Here is a 17044-nt window from a genome sequence, read left to right as displayed (position 1 = left end):
GCACTTCTAACTTTAACAACACAATTCTCACACTCTCTTCCAAGCCACTGTAAATATAATTGGCTGCTTAATGGAAAGTGAATTCGGCCGTTGCCTAAAGGTACTGAATAGACTGCACCTGTACTGCTTTCTGGAGTTGAAATGAAGTATATTAAATGATTCAACAAAATAAACATTACCGATTTTCACTCCAATAAATTGAGCTATTATGGTCATCTATACGAACTGTGCGTTTGTTGCCCACACAAACCCCTATCATGATCCTGCTGTTTTGCAGGCCTGTCCTAGCAGCTGTTTCCCAGGGTCAGTGCATTTGTGGCATGCAAGAGGTGACAAAACGGATGAAGTACAGGGCATGTCTGCTCCGCCTGATAATGACACTTTACTTTTGTAGATGCAACAGAATCTATTTGCATCTTGAGCATACTTTGTAGTGCCCTTTGAATTTTTGGTTAGTTTTGCTGATGATGAAATAGTTAGGGAGTTGGGGGGGTGGGCGTCTTTGGCAGAATGAAGTAACAGGAAGTGAGCTATCAATGTGACAGGCTGTTTAAGGAACTGACTCATTCCTTTTTGACCAATTCCTTCTACAGTTGCTACATTACACAATGGATAGTCATACACTGCATGTGTGCAGTATAAAAGTCTGGAATTTGATACATCAAGACTTTATAACAGACTCATAAGTCTGAGAGTAGCCTTTCTACTGGCTAGAGAGTCAGTTACCTTTTAAGGCAGAATAATAGTTAATTTAAAGTGTAATGGACTGATTTGTAATGCTCTCACTGAGCTTGCTGTGTAACGATTGCCTATCTTTCGGAATAGCCTTTGCAATGGCAACAATGATGCCTTAAAATGATGCCTATGTAGGCACCTCAATAGGTTTTGGGAAAGAGTCCTAGACACCCAATAAAACAATCTGCAACAGTTCCCCCCAGAAAACTGAAGTCACGTGACAGCATTAACATCGTGAAAACTTGTCTCCGCTGACATTTTTCTCACAATCGGGTAATTGACAGAAGTGTGGGGGTGAATACTATGAATCTTTTCTCTTTGAGCCCCTCTTGCAGTCACACATGACTGTGTAGAGGCCATATTCAAATCACATGGGGTCAGTCACACTGACTGCAGTTTTAATAGCAACTCAGTCTCAGACAGCCAAGTAAAATTATGAGCAGTTGTCTTTGATACGAGGCATGCTGATGTCAGCCAATTGACAACCACACTAAGCATTAAAAAGATACTGAACAAAACAGCTTTCATGAGCTGAGAGTGACCTACTTTATCATTACTTCCGTGCCATGATGGCATGACGTAATGCTTTTAAGTAAAATCAGACTTCATAATCAAATAACACCCTTGATAATATGCATAATAAATCAAAACGAACTTGTGTTAAGTGTGCAGTACTGTGCTAAACCCATAATTAAGCCTATTAAAGATGACCATGTAGAAAAATTAATTTGAGAATCCTCTTCAATGCCCATTCAGTGTTTTAAAACGTACTTTCTCAATACAATCTGACACAAAAGAGGCTTTATCTTCTTAGGTCATTAAAATCATGAACATGCAACAAGTTAAATAACAGTAAGATAATACAGTATGTCATGCTTATGGTTAAACAAAAATTTTGTTAATGATCAAGAGGTTCAAACACTGTAATCAATGTGCTTTTGTGAATTTTCTTTTCTTTCTTTTTTATAAATTCAAAGTACAGCTGATCCCAAAAACACAATATGGCACGTAAGCTCCCAAAACAAAGAAACAAGCAAGTAAATAAAACAAATGTAAATATGATCACCTTGAGGTTCGTGGGTTTAACCGAAGGCTTTTTGAACAGGGAGGTTCTGGCAGTGAAAAAATATTCCTCTGAATCCTCTTCCAAACTACTGTATCCACTACTCATTGTGCTCGTCCACGACATTTGAAGAGAAACTCGGACACATCCAAAAATAGGCTTTATATTCGCGCATATAACTGTATGATAAAGTCAAAAAATAGGAGTGAGTCAACTCTGCGAAACGTGAACCGCGCGAGTCACTAACCATCGACTGTATTTCTCTCTAAAAGTCGAATTAGTCGCCAAATTCCCTAAAAAAATCCGTTTCTGTTTAAATTATGTAATACCTTTATCTAATAAATGTATTAAGTGTGGACAATACTAAAAATGTTTTAAACCATAAAGGAAACCGCGTCCAGTCGAGTCGAGTCCTTCCCAAACACGTTCAAACTAAACTGAGTTCAATAAACTAGAGCGACTGTAGAGAACACACCCACATATACACACACACTGAGGAGCATTTCCTCATTCACTGGCTTCTGTTGCGTCCCCTACCTGCGCACCTGATTAATGTTTTTACTAAAGTTCTTTTCATAAACGGCGGCCAGGGTAAGTTAATATATAGGCTAATAAAGCAATGTTCAATAAAAACAAAGCTTAATTTGTCGTAAAAGTAGTATAAATAAAATAATCAGGAGAATCAATTCTTCCTCCGAGTAAGAGTCAAATTCCCTTTAAGACTTTGTTTGATATAGGCTATAGGTCATTATTTTGTGTGCACGCTGTTGTCAAGCAATTTAGGACTACAGAAGCAGCTTCAAATTAATTGCGGCGGGAATTTTATAACGGCTCTTCTTCAACAGCTTCTCATTCAGTCACAATTATAGCCTAGCTGAACGCTTTTCCTCTGTCCAAATATTACAAATACAAATGGAATTTTATTTTTAAAATGCAAGTTCACTTACCTCTATAAGAATGCAACATACAGATGCAAGTTTTCTTATTTTCCTTCTTTGAAACATAGCATGGACAACTTCTGAAGTTGGTGCAGGCCTACCATCTGAGCTAAAAATATAGGTTTGGGGCATTTAATACAAGGCAGTACGCCCATATGAAAGGGAGTAGCTGTGGACCAATGCAAACATAAGGACTAACTATAAAAGTGGAAGACAGTTTGATGACAGACTTCCGTGAGAGATGTGTGTGTGTGTGTGTGTGTGTGTGTGTGTGTAATGTATAGCAAGGTAATGTTAACACTTTGACCAATGGTTTGCCACAAGTGTGAGAAACATTGTGAAGGCTAATTAACATGTTTGGACAGGGACCTGTGTGTCCATGGTAGCCTAGTGTCCAACATGGTAGAGTAAATTGGCTGCCACCATTTTTACAAAAACTTCTCACATTTCAGGTCATGTGATCAAGACTACAGAAAGAAGTCCACTTAGCTGTTAATTTGGTCGTGAAGACCAAACTTCCATGTGGAAGTTAAAATTAAAATTAAAATAAAGCCGTTCATGCATTGACAAATTACAAGCCTCATTTTTACGACTTTGTGTCTGACTTAAGGTCTGGTTTTGGATCTACTCCACAAGCAAACCCATTATTTTGGGGGTTAGCTGCTCTTTGTAATTTATCCAAAGATCCTGGGCCCCACTTTTTCTATAGATCACAAATATCTGGAGAATTAGAAAGTTGTCCTAAAATTACACATGTAAGTTGTAAAACAAGTAACTTCAGGGAAAGTTTTTCTAAAAAGCTAAATAGTGCTTAAAAGAGCACAACATTTATGATATTCCAAGCAAATTTTCCACTGAACCCATGACAGCCCCGCAGCTTTGGTTTGCATTATTATCAGTCAGGCGAAATTCATTACTGGAACCACCACCAAACAGTTTTTATATCAAGAGCGCCAATCCAAAAGAGCACAGACATTATCTTCACTGTGTTAACAGCTGCTTTGAGGTTATAGCTTATTATGTTTCCAAACAATTTTCCACTTTATACATGTATATTTTGTATTTAACAGTGCGTCACATATGATAACAGCCACCCAGTCAAGAAAAAAAACATTATTCATTCCAAAGAGTGAAATCCAAGCAACATCTGCTGTAGATCAAGGACAGGGCAAACCACACCCCACAAACTGCAGCTTTCAAGAAGTTTGTGGAAGGACTGTGCTTAATTTAAACCCAAGAACATGGAGAAGACCTAAAAATACCCTGTCAGACAAGGAACGGCCAAATCATGCAACCCAAAGGCATCAGTGGTAGGTCAGTACGATGTCAAGTTAGCACAGTCTCACGGCCATTCGTAACTATTTTATGTTTTAGTGAATTGGTGGTTAATTTGTATGCATTTGTACAATCCCATTTGTATGTTTTCGTACAATCTGCTAGCAACAGTTGGGTTTGGGTTGAGGCTTCGTGCTTTTTATTCTAAGAACCGTACTCTTTCTTTCAAATCTCATCGTATGAATTTATTCGAAATCTCAGAAAATAGTTACGGTTTCTCATGAGATCAAGTTGAATTAACAAAAATTTTCCCCCAAAACAATTCTTATTCTAGAGAAGACATATTTTTATAGTGTTTTAATTGCTGATGCAACACAAACTTGTTGAAATGCACAATATATTGAAGTGGAAGTACCCTCCATAAATCAGTGTTGCCAAGGAGCGTGTGAAAATGGAGACTCATTCCATGTCCACTACAGAACAATAGGGTCTGGCAACAGGAACACAGAGGTGACCTGTGACTGCAACCTGTAGTTTTTCTGGCTGTGGGCCGTAGCCTTCATTATACATTACCCACATTCCTTTGCTAAAGGGGAGTGGCTCATGTTCCCAGCACAGAGGCGCTGATTATGTGCCGGCATTTGCATGAAGGCATGTGGAATGTCTCGCAAATCAACTTCAATTTAATTTACATACGCACAGAGTTTACTGTGGATGTGCGGATGACCTCTGGAAGTACACACCTTACTACGCTCAATGTCTGATCTGGCAGGGTGTGGTTTGAGAGGTCAGAGCGTAAAGCCGTTTCAGTCCTTTAATTGTCCCAAATTATAAGGCTAAACCTGTCATGACAAATTGCTACATGTACATTGTTTGCTCTTTAATCATACTTCAAGAGACCATTGAATCAAGGTAATGTTAGAGAATGTCTTTGTTGACAAAGATGACTGTAAATATGAAAATTAATTTTAGACAATTGGTTGCAAACCTTTACACACCTTTACACACAAAATCACAAGTGACTTAAATCTATTTTTATTTCAGGAAACCAATACTGTAAAGCAAACGCCAGCACCCAAAGGCACAGCATGATGACAAAGACACTATTGATATTTTTATTTTGGGATGCCCAAGATATGAATAGTGATCTCAAAAAGACAAGAATCAGAGGGGAAGCTGAAACAGACAGTAACCTCAGCTTCTCAGTCTAAACGCTAGCGAGATCCAAGCCGAGATCAGGGTTTTCTACACAAACAATCAGTGTTCACTATCCCTAGATGGAAATCATAGTCTTTTCTCCAGCCAAACCTCAAAAATCCAGACGGTAAAGGAAGACTAAATAGAAGGTAATTTGGTACCAGAATGCACACAAAGGACACCCACAGTTAAGTCTAACCCCAGTACAGGTTCCATCTTGTCTTGTGGTGGATTTCAGAAGGTCTCTTGAAGTCTTTAAAGACTCTTTGTATGTCAGTCTGGTTTCTACAGTACACAGGCACAAAGATCTATGTTATCTTACAATCTTTTCAATTCTGCTTTACCCCAGGAAAGTATCTACTTTGGTTTAATAGTTTTATCTAAAGAAAAACATTGAGTTGAGATGTACCTGACCTCTGTAAACAACAGCTTGATTCAAACTCTAGACTCTAGATTGAAACCACAATGGGTCCATAATTGAATGAAAAGCGAGTTGGAAGGATGAAGATAAGGCCTGATGGATTGTGAGAACAAATTTGACCATTCCCTCACTCTGGGTACAGTATGCATGATCCTATAAATTATATTAAATATAGTTTGGTTATTTTACCATTTTAGAGTCAGAAAAATCCAAACACAGTTTTACGGAACAGGTTTGTTATCAATCCCAAAGGTTTGTGGATACATTGTGCAATCCGACCCGTTGCTGAGCTTTTTACTTCTTGATCCAGCTGAGCCTGTCAGCTAATCCAGTCCTTCTGAATGTGGTGACGGCTGGGAGCAATTAGCAAACACTCATTCACATGCAGAGAAGCTGGGTGCACTTTTCCATGGAAAGATACTTTATTACTGTTTAATATAGTAGTAGCCACAGCAACCACTCTAGTGTTTTGTCAAAGGGTCTTCAGTTTTAGGGGCTCCATGGTTTAATTTACAAACATATAGGCTTGCTCTTGGCTAGCTTGATTAAAAAAACACTCTCTCAGGACCTGAGAACTCATGTATCCATCCATTGTTGCACTGTGATTACGTAGAAACTTTTACAGTGTTTAGAAACCAGCAAAATACAATAGTAAGTTCCAGAAGGTTTTTTGGATCAGTGTGTGAGCATTATGTGAGGTGCGCACTGGATAGTTACCACTGACCTAGTTGACAGAAGGAAGATCTAAAGAAAGAGGCGGGATTAGCTCTTAAAATAGACAGCGTCTAATCCCAGACCTGAGGGAAGACCTACCTGCTTATTCTGCTCTGAGGATAAGAGGGTTTGTCTTGTTTACAGTCGAGTGAACCAAATGTCAAATATGGTCGCAGATTGTGGTCCACCAATAAGGTCAAGGGGCCTGACCTTGGGGGATATTTATAGATTCCTTTAGGAACATCATCATGTGAATTCTTGTAGCATTCCAATTCAGCAAAGAATGGCATATTTTCCCAAGCTGCATTACTGGATCAACAATCGCCAAATTGTCCTTTCAAAGTCTTTCTAAGCAAATGTTAGTCTAAAAGAATGCAATGCTTTAGGTTTGACATATAAATCAGATGTCAGTAAATGACAGGCCTTACTTCATTTCAGCACTCAAAGATCAGCTGGACTTTGGGTCCAACCCATTGAGGGTAGATTTAGCATGTTCAGCACTGATGCTTCATTACACATTTTCACATAATAGCATGCGTTTCAATAGAATGGCATGAATAACCTAGTCAAACATCATGTTATCTGTGACATCTGACATCAGTTGCAGGCAGAAATAGTACACTCAAATCAAATCAGTCTAAGTGAATCAGTCAATTGATTTACAATCTTTTCACATGACTGTCCGGACCTGATGCTGTACTGCAGATGTGAACTTTGACTAAAATATCTGTCCTTCTCTACTGACAGTAATTGGCTTACATGAACAAAACTCAATTCTAAACATACAGTAAACTTGACCAATAGAGACCAGATTGTGTGACATTTATCCCCATTTCTTGGAGTCACATGGGTGTGTGGTTAGTGCGGTGGAGTTAAAGCTTTGCCTCTTGCATTTTGGACCAGCTTCACCACCCAAAGAGTTCCCAGCATTCAGCTCACGCCTGCCAAAAAACTGCTGCCTCAGAAAAAAAAAAGAACGACACACATTATCCTGCTGAATACTTGTGCTGAATCTCAACTTTAACATGCTTTTTTTTGGGAGCACTCTACAAAGCGAGTTTTGCAAAACATTGTGTTACAATAAAAAATTAGATAGATTTAATGTTCTTGATGGTCTTTCCCGCTGACTTACTGTGATCTTTGGTATGTGTCTAATGTGATGTGTGCAAGATGTGTTTGTGTGTGTGTGTGTACTCGGTTGTGCTGCAGGCATCCTGTGACTGTTTCCTGACAGGAAACTCTCTCTTTCCTACATCTTTCGTTTGGATCATTTTACACCTCTGTTTCTTTCTCAGGCTCCGCACACAATATTGCTGATCCAATAGTACAGCAATAATACGGCAGTGTTCTCCTTACTTACACCAGCAGCTTTACAGTAATCCATGTAAAATCTCAGATATGAATCACCCTTACACTCTGAACAGACCTACTCATGGATTTATACAGCTATATTTATAAAATACACTGTTTTTACATTAAAATTTGATTAGATGAGCCAAGAATGTAAAATTACAAACTATATTACTTGGTTTAGATATTTACCTGTTGACCAGATATTAATTTACCTGTAAATATATTGTAAATATTTGTTTTGCGTAATTAATATAAATATTGGTGGAAAAACTTAAACATTAAAAAAATCATAATGTAAATACAAATATTAAAAACTAATAAAATGACAAAAGCACATAACAATATTACAAAAAATTGTAACTAAAATTAAAATATAAAACAAGCTAATTCAAAATAAATGTAGTATTGAAATAATATATATATATATATATATAATGCATACTCTAAAAATATCATCTTCGGGAATTACATTTGCTCAACAAACTTGATGTTATGTTTTGATGTCATTTTTCTCTTGTATTTTATCAGTTGTCTGTTTTTGCATTATTGAGTGGGTGTTATGACACCCTGTCCTCCCTACATCCCTCTCTCAACCGTCAGTGTGTGTGTGACCTTGTCTGGCCCTGTGTAACGTGGCTGACTCAACCGACTGTCTTCAGGGGGAGTGGGCTTCTGGTCTGGAATGTTGGGTCTATATGAAGAGTCAAACACACGCACACTAAAATGAATGTTAGACTCGTCCATGTTTAGACTGACACAGACAGCTGGTTCCTCACCACTGGTCCTATGAGAATGTACACACCCATGTTTAATCCCAAATTACCAATGAACCAACTTCAGACCTCACACACACGATACGGCACCTTCTAACAGTGCACTACGTACTAAACATCCATAATACAAATAAACTAAAAACATAATGTGATTAATGGCACCATTGTGTATTCATGTACATTTTTATATGTGGTATATCTCACACACACACAAAAAAAAAAAAAAATACATAACAGCCAGTTGGGTTGGGTAAGTTACTCTAAAAAAGTAATTAATTACTAGTTACTAATTACCTCTTAACAGTGTAATTAGATTACTGTTACTAATTACTCTCTCTAAAAAGTATTTAATTACTTATTACTTTCTAAATCCCATATCAACCTCAACCAGCTGAATAATACAAGGAATGAAACTGTTTTAATTTTTTCAAATAAATACTATAAAATTGCACGAATTATGCTTAAACTGACCAAACAATTTAAAGGGAGAATGTTACATAATAAACAAACTATTTAAAATCAGACAATAGATTTTGATTAAAGCCCACTATTGTTTTATATAGAATTGTTCTAGTTTTTAGCCTACCAGTGGTTCTAAACTCCAGTCCACTGCTCTGCATATTGTGTATGTCTCCCTTATTCAACACACCTGATTCAGATCCTCAGCTCCTTAGGATAGACTCTATGAACTGAACTGAGTGTGTCAGATAAGAGAGACATACAAAATGTGCAGAACAGCGGGTCCCGAGGACTGGAGTTGAGAACCACTGGTTTATACCAGTCCGATCTCATGGCATTTCATACGTATTTTACAAGGAGTGAGGTCGTACGGTTTAGCAACCTCATAAAATGCATACGAATTGCCGTGAGATCGGATTGGTCTATACACAGTATTTAGCTCATTTAAATAATTAAATGACAGAAAAATTAAGAGTAATCCCTTACTTTACTTTTTCAAGGGAAAAATAATTAAATTATAGTAACTAATTACTAAGTAGTAATGATGATAACACCACACTGATAACACCACATTTGTGGCCATTATTGTCACATAATAAAAAGTAAAACTACGTAAAAGACAGCTGAGATTTTTTGTTGCGCATCCTGCGATTGTTTAATTCGGTTAAAATGGGTTTCCAACGTAGTTTATGCGTTTCTTATGCACATTTTTTGAATTTATGTGCATCTCGGTATCCATTCACCATTTTTTTTATGCGATATCCCAAAATGTGCATTAAAATAGGTGGATGAAAACAGCTAATTTGACAATGAAATATCTGGGAATTAAGAAAATAAAGTCTAGTTTTAGGACTATTAAAGTTATTTTCATGATAATTCTCACAATACTGTAATGCTAAAAAATCTCTTTCTCATTCATGTAAATCGTGTCTGCACTTCATAACAGCAAATACTTACATGCATTTCCTCAGGTCTACTTTACAAATGTACTTTAAATAATATTTAAATCATATATTTATTTTTCAGCACTAATGAGATTTTTTCACTTTACCCTTAAGCTCCTAATAATTTGGGGGAATAAATGTTGCCAATTGGCATGAAAATAATATCACAATCCAAAAAAAAATGCTAAATATCCAAATGCAAAATATTTCTGATTTTGGAGTGCAAATATATAATCAGAATCACTTTTCTATTCCAAACAGTCACAATACAGTTCGGATCTGTAGCCGCAGTAACACAGCAGTTTACATATTCCAATATCTTCCTACGCCGCACTAAATTGACAGACCTGGATTAGTGTGGATAGCACACATACCACACTAGCTTGTGTGTTGACCCCGCCAGGTCACACACACACTGCTCGTCTTTCATTCATACTGCACAGTTTACAGAGCGTTGGGACTGATAGTTTTAAACTAGCACAGGCACATGAGAACAAAACTGGACACTATGGGGACCAGAGGAATTCTGCCCAAGAGTAATATCCTGCCATTGTTAGTTCCATGCCAAGTGCAATGGGAATGAGTGTGTGTGCGTGTGTGTGTGCGCGCGCACATAGCGCTAAATAACAGTGTATCATCCTTTAGCTCCATTCCATTAAACAGGTCTAAGTGAAGACTAAAGAAAGGCAATAATTAGTATGACCAAACTATGATCAATACACCCATAGTAGAAAAAATGTCAACACATGATCTCAGCTAATGTCCTACTAAAAAAACTATATGCTTCTCCGTTAATCAGTTATCTGCCAATGAAGACTCAAATAACATACACAAGACCAAGGTGACCAAGAATGAATATAACATTGCTCAGTCTACATTTACAGCAATACTGAGAGACTAGTTTAGGTCATGTGTCTGGGATTGTTCTCCCCCCTGTGGTCAAACCTGACCATCACTAGCAGATGTCTGTGATTCTTAACATTCTCTAAGAGTTTCCCTTATGTATTTCAGTTTAGATTGAACTGAATGTGCATGCAAACGTGAAAGCACGCACAAAATAATCTCTGTACTCACGCTGTGTGAGGACTGGTTGTTGTTCAGATGGTCCTGAGCAAGAGCGCTGAGTGGGCAGCCATTGATGGATCCGTTCTGATGGCAGTCTAGCGCCACCTGGTCACGGCACTGAGCATGACATGTGTATTTGCAACCTGGAGGAGAGGAAACAAGAACAGACAGCAGTTACTCCCACAGTATGCTTCACATAATACCCCTTTAAAACTGTTATACCTAAAACTGAACTGAACTCGCTGCCACAATCTAATAACAATGCAGCACATTTGTAAAAAGTAAATATTTGCATGTTGCTGGGTTGCTAGAGCATTTCTGAAGTGTTTTGAGTGGTTTTACCACTGAAGGTGTAGTTTTGCAAGGTGTTATGGGTAACAAAAGCCTGCATCATTTTTTTAGTAGGAGATTTAGTGAAATATGATGGGTTTTCTGGTGGGCTAAATGGAAATATTGGTTTGCAAAAAAGATGCCGCACATGCAAATTTTTTATGTAGAAAAGTATAATCACGTGTTTAAGTAAGATGTAAGAAATTACCAACACACATTAAGGCAATTTAAAATAATTCAATCTTTACAGTAATGTGTTTTACATGTTACATGTATTGCCTGTGAAAACTTCTGGACTTAAAGGTATGCATACTTCCACATGCATAAGAATATTTTGCATTCTTTATTTTATATAAGAATGCTTTCTGATGCTGAAATGAAACTAAACCCATCTGCATTGGATGGATAATTAATAAAAATGAATAGACAATAAGAAGAGCATCCTCTGCTTTCCAATCCTCACTAGAGCCACTGTTCACAGAAAACATGACCACATACACTTGCTTATTCATGCGAACGTTAATATCATAATGGATTTTTCAATGTCTTTCAAAATCCCAATCTCAGTTCCCGTTGCTGTTATGACCTACCTGAAGATTGAGACTTGACTTGCTGAGTAATTTTGCCGTAAAGTTTGCAGAATGCTGCTCCCATCCCACTCAAGCATATGAGTGATGACGCTTTCTGTCTCGAAAGCTTAACTCACAGCATGCCATCAGAAACACAAATGCTTATCCTGTGCACTCCACTCTCAGAACAGAAGGACAAACTTATTTGTCTCTCGCCCATGCAATCTCCAAGGTAACACTCTCTCTCTCTCTCTCTCTCTCTCTCTCTCTCTCTCTCTCTCTCTCTCTCTCTCTCTCTCTCTCTCTCTCTCTCTCTCTCTCTCTCTCTCTCTCTCTCTCTCTCTCTCTCTCAGTGAGCTCAGTCGATTGATTTGACTGTCAAATGATGAACATTTTGCCTAGAAAATGATGGACACTTACAGTAAAGGTGATGAGGGAAGCACTTTGTATTTAAATTAATTTTTAACACTGCTGTAAACACCCCAGATTCATCACCCTTAATATTCAGAATTATTAAACAATTAAACCGACTGTTCTCATACTGACAGCCATCTAAATCCTGCACATTCTATGCATTCTCCACTTTCTGCTCCTCTGGGTTTTAAATACCCAAATTTAATCTTGGCCCCTCAAACAGACAAGTAAAGGAAAATCCCAAATGAGATCTTGTTAATATCTTAAATATTTATGCTAGACAGCAACAGGATTAAATGGAGAGAAAATGTTCCCCCAGCAAACTCGCATGAGTTTCAGAAGTGCTCAAACTGTGCTCAGATTACCCAAAGTTTGTAATCAGAAGCCAAAATCTTCAACATTTCTCAATGTCTTCAAAGACCAAAGTATGTGAGCTATGCTGTCCACATTCATATCATACGTCAAACGTTCATCGCTTATCTCATATATGTCTTTTTATTTCTCCTTAAGAATTTTAGACATATAGGACAAAGTTAATGTTAAAGTTAATATCTCATCATCTCTGATTGAACGCTGCTCTTTTTAAAGATCAGCAGAGAGCAGAATGACACTGAGGATGAGCAATGACAGGAGTGTGATGAACGTGGATCTTTAATACTGGAGCATGATGGGTAATGGTTGCTTAAAGTGCCATTCTTTGTGCAGAGCTGCGGTCTTGTCCGTGTATAACTGAGCTAATGTATGCACAGTTGCACACACACACACACACACACACACACACACACACACACACACAATCTGTTCTGGTCTCTGGGGCGGGTGGGAAGTGCAGACCTGCCTCTTCCTTAATTGCACTTCCCGTAATGAGGGACGGCGCTATCGATCAGGACCTGCCCGAAGAGCAAAACACACACACACACACACACACACACAGAATACTGTCCTCTATCCAGACTGTGGCGTGACGGTGCAATATTTGGGACTCTGTCTCTAAAACTTTGCATGTTGACAGAGAACAAGTCATTCAAGTTCTTAAATGTTTCCTACACAAACACATTACCGACAGCAGACAGCTCATATAACACAGACACACTCGGACAAAACCGTCATTCCCACAGCAGTCTCGCTTTCTAAATATTTACCACCCTCATAACGAAATACTATTAAGGTTCATTTGATTTCATTAACACTCTAAAAGAAAATATATGCAGCATCCCAATGAACATACGATCAATTCAAAGTAATAAGCCAGATAATAAATAGAGCATCCCTTAATATAATACATTAAAAAACAAAAGTTGACCAAACAATGGATGGGTTTTTGAACTTGCATGAAAAGGAAATGTTGTTAAAAGCATCAACCTGATATTTAAATATATATTCAGGTTAGCTACTAAATTTAGTTTGAATGCTTACTGTTAAGCTATTGTGGAATTATGACACAATTTATGATGATGTGGTAGTATTTGCCAATACCACATTACTCAAAAATCCCCCTCAAAGTATACACGCCCTTTCAAAAGTTTGAGGTCAGTAAGATTTCTTAATGTTTTTGAAATAAATCTCTTCTGCTTACCAAGACTGCATTTATTTGATTAAAAACACATGCAGTAAAAACAGGAATATTGTGAAATATCATTACAATTTCAAATAAAAGTTTTCTATGTCAATATATTTTCAAATGTAATTTATTCCTGTGATCAAAGCTGAATTTTCAGCATCATTACTCCAGTCTTCAGTGTCACATGATCCTTCAGAAATCATTTGAATATTCTGATTTGCTGCTCAAGAAACATTTCTTATTATTATCAATGTTGAAAACTATGGAAGCTTGTTTCCACCACTGAATAAAAAAATATGAAATATGATATAAAGTCAGAATTGTGAGATATAAACACAGTCTTTAAAAGTCACAGTCAGCTAAAAACAACAACTTTTTTTCCTTAGAATTGGAATTTACTCACAATTGCAAATTTCTATCTCACAATCCTGAATTGTGAGAAAAAAGTCCGGATTCCTTGATAAACAGAAAGGTCAAAGGTTTAGAACTGTACTTCTAAACTTACAGTACAGTACAAACAGTACCCCAAACTTTTGAACAAGTGTACTTTTAGTACATGGTAAACGTCTGCAAATTGGGATGCAGAAACTGACTGTGACTGACTCTGACAACCAGGAAAAGAAACACATACTGTAAGGATCTGTAATTAAAGGAAAACACAGCTTCTGGTGTCAGTACAGGCCGTTCGTGAGCATGAACCAGGTGCTTTTTACTCTCTCATTTAACAGCTGTTTATTCTGGACAGGTGGAGGTGTTTTTACTTCACTTTTCCATATAATGCTTATTCCATCCTCAAAAAAAAAAAAAAGAGTGCCAGAAAAACACAATGTGAAGCAGCATGTTAAAGCATAAGACGTTTGTAAACCCTTTTTGTGTTTGATAAAATATGTCCCTCAAACTGACAAAATTACATTTATCTTTGTCACCCTTACAAAAAAAGAAGTATACCTCTTTTAAAATTAAAATAAGAAAGTAGACTTTGAATCTAATTTTTATACTTCTCAGAAACATCCTTAAAATTACACTTCAGTATACTTGACTTATACTGACAGAAAAGTATATTTGGCCTGTACTTAATCTTTTACTTAAAAGTATAAATAAGTATATTTGGCTTGTACTCTTTTGATTGAGTAGCCTATCAAATACTGTTTTACATACTGTCTCATAAACTTACATTGTTTGAAAATATTGATTTATAAAGAAAAGAGATTTGTTTCTAATTCTGAGTATGTGAATTTTTGTGCAGTCCACTGCACATGGGAACTTCAAATTAAAGTACAGTTCACTTGTAATATGGTTGCAGTAAAAACGAAAAACGTAGTTGTGTACTCATAGTTTACTACTGTTACACTTAAAAGTGGGTTTAGACCCATTATTGAAATAGTACACTTACAAGTAATTACTGTAATAAAAAGCAGTTTTTTTATTACTAACACTAGTACATTAATACTAGTATACACATAAAATGTACTTGAACTTTACTTAAGCATACTTAATAAAATGAACTTGAAGTATACTTTTTTTTGTAAGGAGCAATATGATGTTGCTTATTTTTGATGGTGCCATTTCCTTGTCAGATGTCTCTCTCATATCAGACTCCCAAAACAATAAAGTCTGTTTGTGAAACTTTGCAAATCTTGACTAAACAAGTAGCCGAGCCTGTCCTTGCGCAGTTGATCATAACTATTGTTTCAGTCTGTGTCTGTGCTGTTTTAGAAACAAGATAAGAATAGAGATTCTCATGTTGCTTTCTGTTCGTCTCCATTCCAGCTCGGCTCCACGCTGGGATTAGATCAGACCCCTGAAACAACACACACCACCGTCCCGAGGTCACGACAACACCTGCCCGTGACAAAATGTCAAGAAAACACTCCATTCTTTTGCAATCAGTTTTCATTACTTAAGTCATTCATTCGATGGATGTTAAACTGACAAACTATTTGCCATGTTATCGTGAACCTCTTCCCAACTGTTTAGACTCGGCTCTGTCCTTCACAGCGGGACAGCGAGCGGATGTTTTTAGTGCTCTGGTCTGTGTTTGCTCGGTGGGAGTCTGTGGCTGTTGGCATTGCCTTAAAACTGTGAGGTCAACATTACATCAACTGAGACACCACGGTCCACAGAAACGCAACACATACACAATGATACCACACACAAAATACAACAACAATAGTCCACAACAATCACTGTCTAGTAGTTGGTGACTGTCTAGAAACTTGCGAGCAACACACGTCAGTGCTGAAGAAAATGAACACGTTGAATAATAGACTCCGTCTCTCTCTCTCATTCTTCGTTCACCCCCTTTATGACCAACGATCTCAGACCACAGTAAGTTTGCTATGCTACTGTGGCACTGCTGAACATCACAGTTTAGATTCAGTTGAATGAAGATCAGCATAGTTTAAGTTTATTCCTAAAATAATTTCCATTGGAGAATGCCTCTTTTCACTTGTGCCAGTAATCAACCTCATATCAATGAACTAGAACCCATGCACAGCAACCTAGCATCATGACGGTGAGTTTTGCAAATGCACGCACATATGCAAAAGAGTTAATGCCAATAGTTGACTAAACATACAGATTAGTAATAAAAAACCTGCTTTTTATTACAGTAATAACATTTTTAAGACAAAAACGTCATATTGTTTGTACTAGAAACGACACTAATATCTGTCCTCATTGTTCCATGAATCAGGGACTTTGCGCTGCTCAGTATGAAATTGCCATCTAACTTCCATTTGCCTGAGGATAAAACTACCAAAAAGCCAAAGAGATCTGGACCCACCGGATGACTTCCACAGCAGACTAACTTCCAGTCGACCGGAGCGCCGCATCACTTTTGGAAGGCGATAGAGGATTCCGGTAAGTCTTCTTAAAGTTCTTCCAAACCCTTTCCTCAGACCCATGACTTACAGTCCACTGCCCGACCAGAACAACATCGAGTCTCACTTCAACCCCTGAATATTTACTGGCTGAAATATGTTCCCTTCAGCACTGAACCTGCAGCACTGCTTCTAACTCCTAACCGGTTGAAGCCTCCCGTCATGAAGCCCCTGCTCCAATGTGTGTGTGCAGTTGTTCCACTGACCCCCGCGGTTCCCATTGTGAGCCATGGCTCTGCTGTGACAGGACGGTGTGCCTTCTCTAGACACACTGTCACTGCCGCTACACAAACAGACAGATGGACATTAGGGGAGCGAACAGGTGGGTGTCAAATAGCAGGACACAATACA

General features: G+C 37.7%; 1 protein-coding gene across 3 annotated transcripts in view; it reads right to left on the bottom strand.

Annotated features, from left to right (window-relative positions):
• rassf3 (Ras association domain family member 3) overlaps positions 1-17044 on the bottom strand; it is a 38585-nt gene that overhangs the window by 18387 nt on the left and 3154 nt on the right. Inside the window, exons 1-2 of one of the 3 annotated variants that reach the window (XM_056245205.1) lie at positions 11858-11936; positions 10947-11080 (exon numbers count right to left, since the gene is read on the bottom strand). In XM_056245205.1, coding sequence (XP_056101180.1) covers positions 10947-11080; positions 11858-11921 — 198 coding nt within the window. In that variant the 5' untranslated portion in view covers positions 11922-11936. Of the gene's footprint in view, positions 1-1801; positions 2247-10946; positions 11081-11857; positions 11937-17044 lie in introns of those variants that run through there. The other 2 variants (XM_056245204.1, XM_056245206.1) reach the window with 2 other exon arrangements.

The sequence above is a fragment of the Rhinichthys klamathensis genome, unplaced genomic scaffold, assembly GCF_029890125.1.
Source record: "Rhinichthys klamathensis goyatoka isolate OS25496 unplaced genomic scaffold, OSU_Roscu_1.1 h1tg000029l_1, whole genome shotgun sequence".
NCBI lineage: Eukaryota > Metazoa > Chordata > Actinopteri > Cypriniformes > Leuciscidae > Rhinichthys > Rhinichthys klamathensis.
The sequence above is the reverse complement of the archived record's forward strand: the minus strand, read 5'-3'. Positions and strand labels throughout refer to the sequence as shown.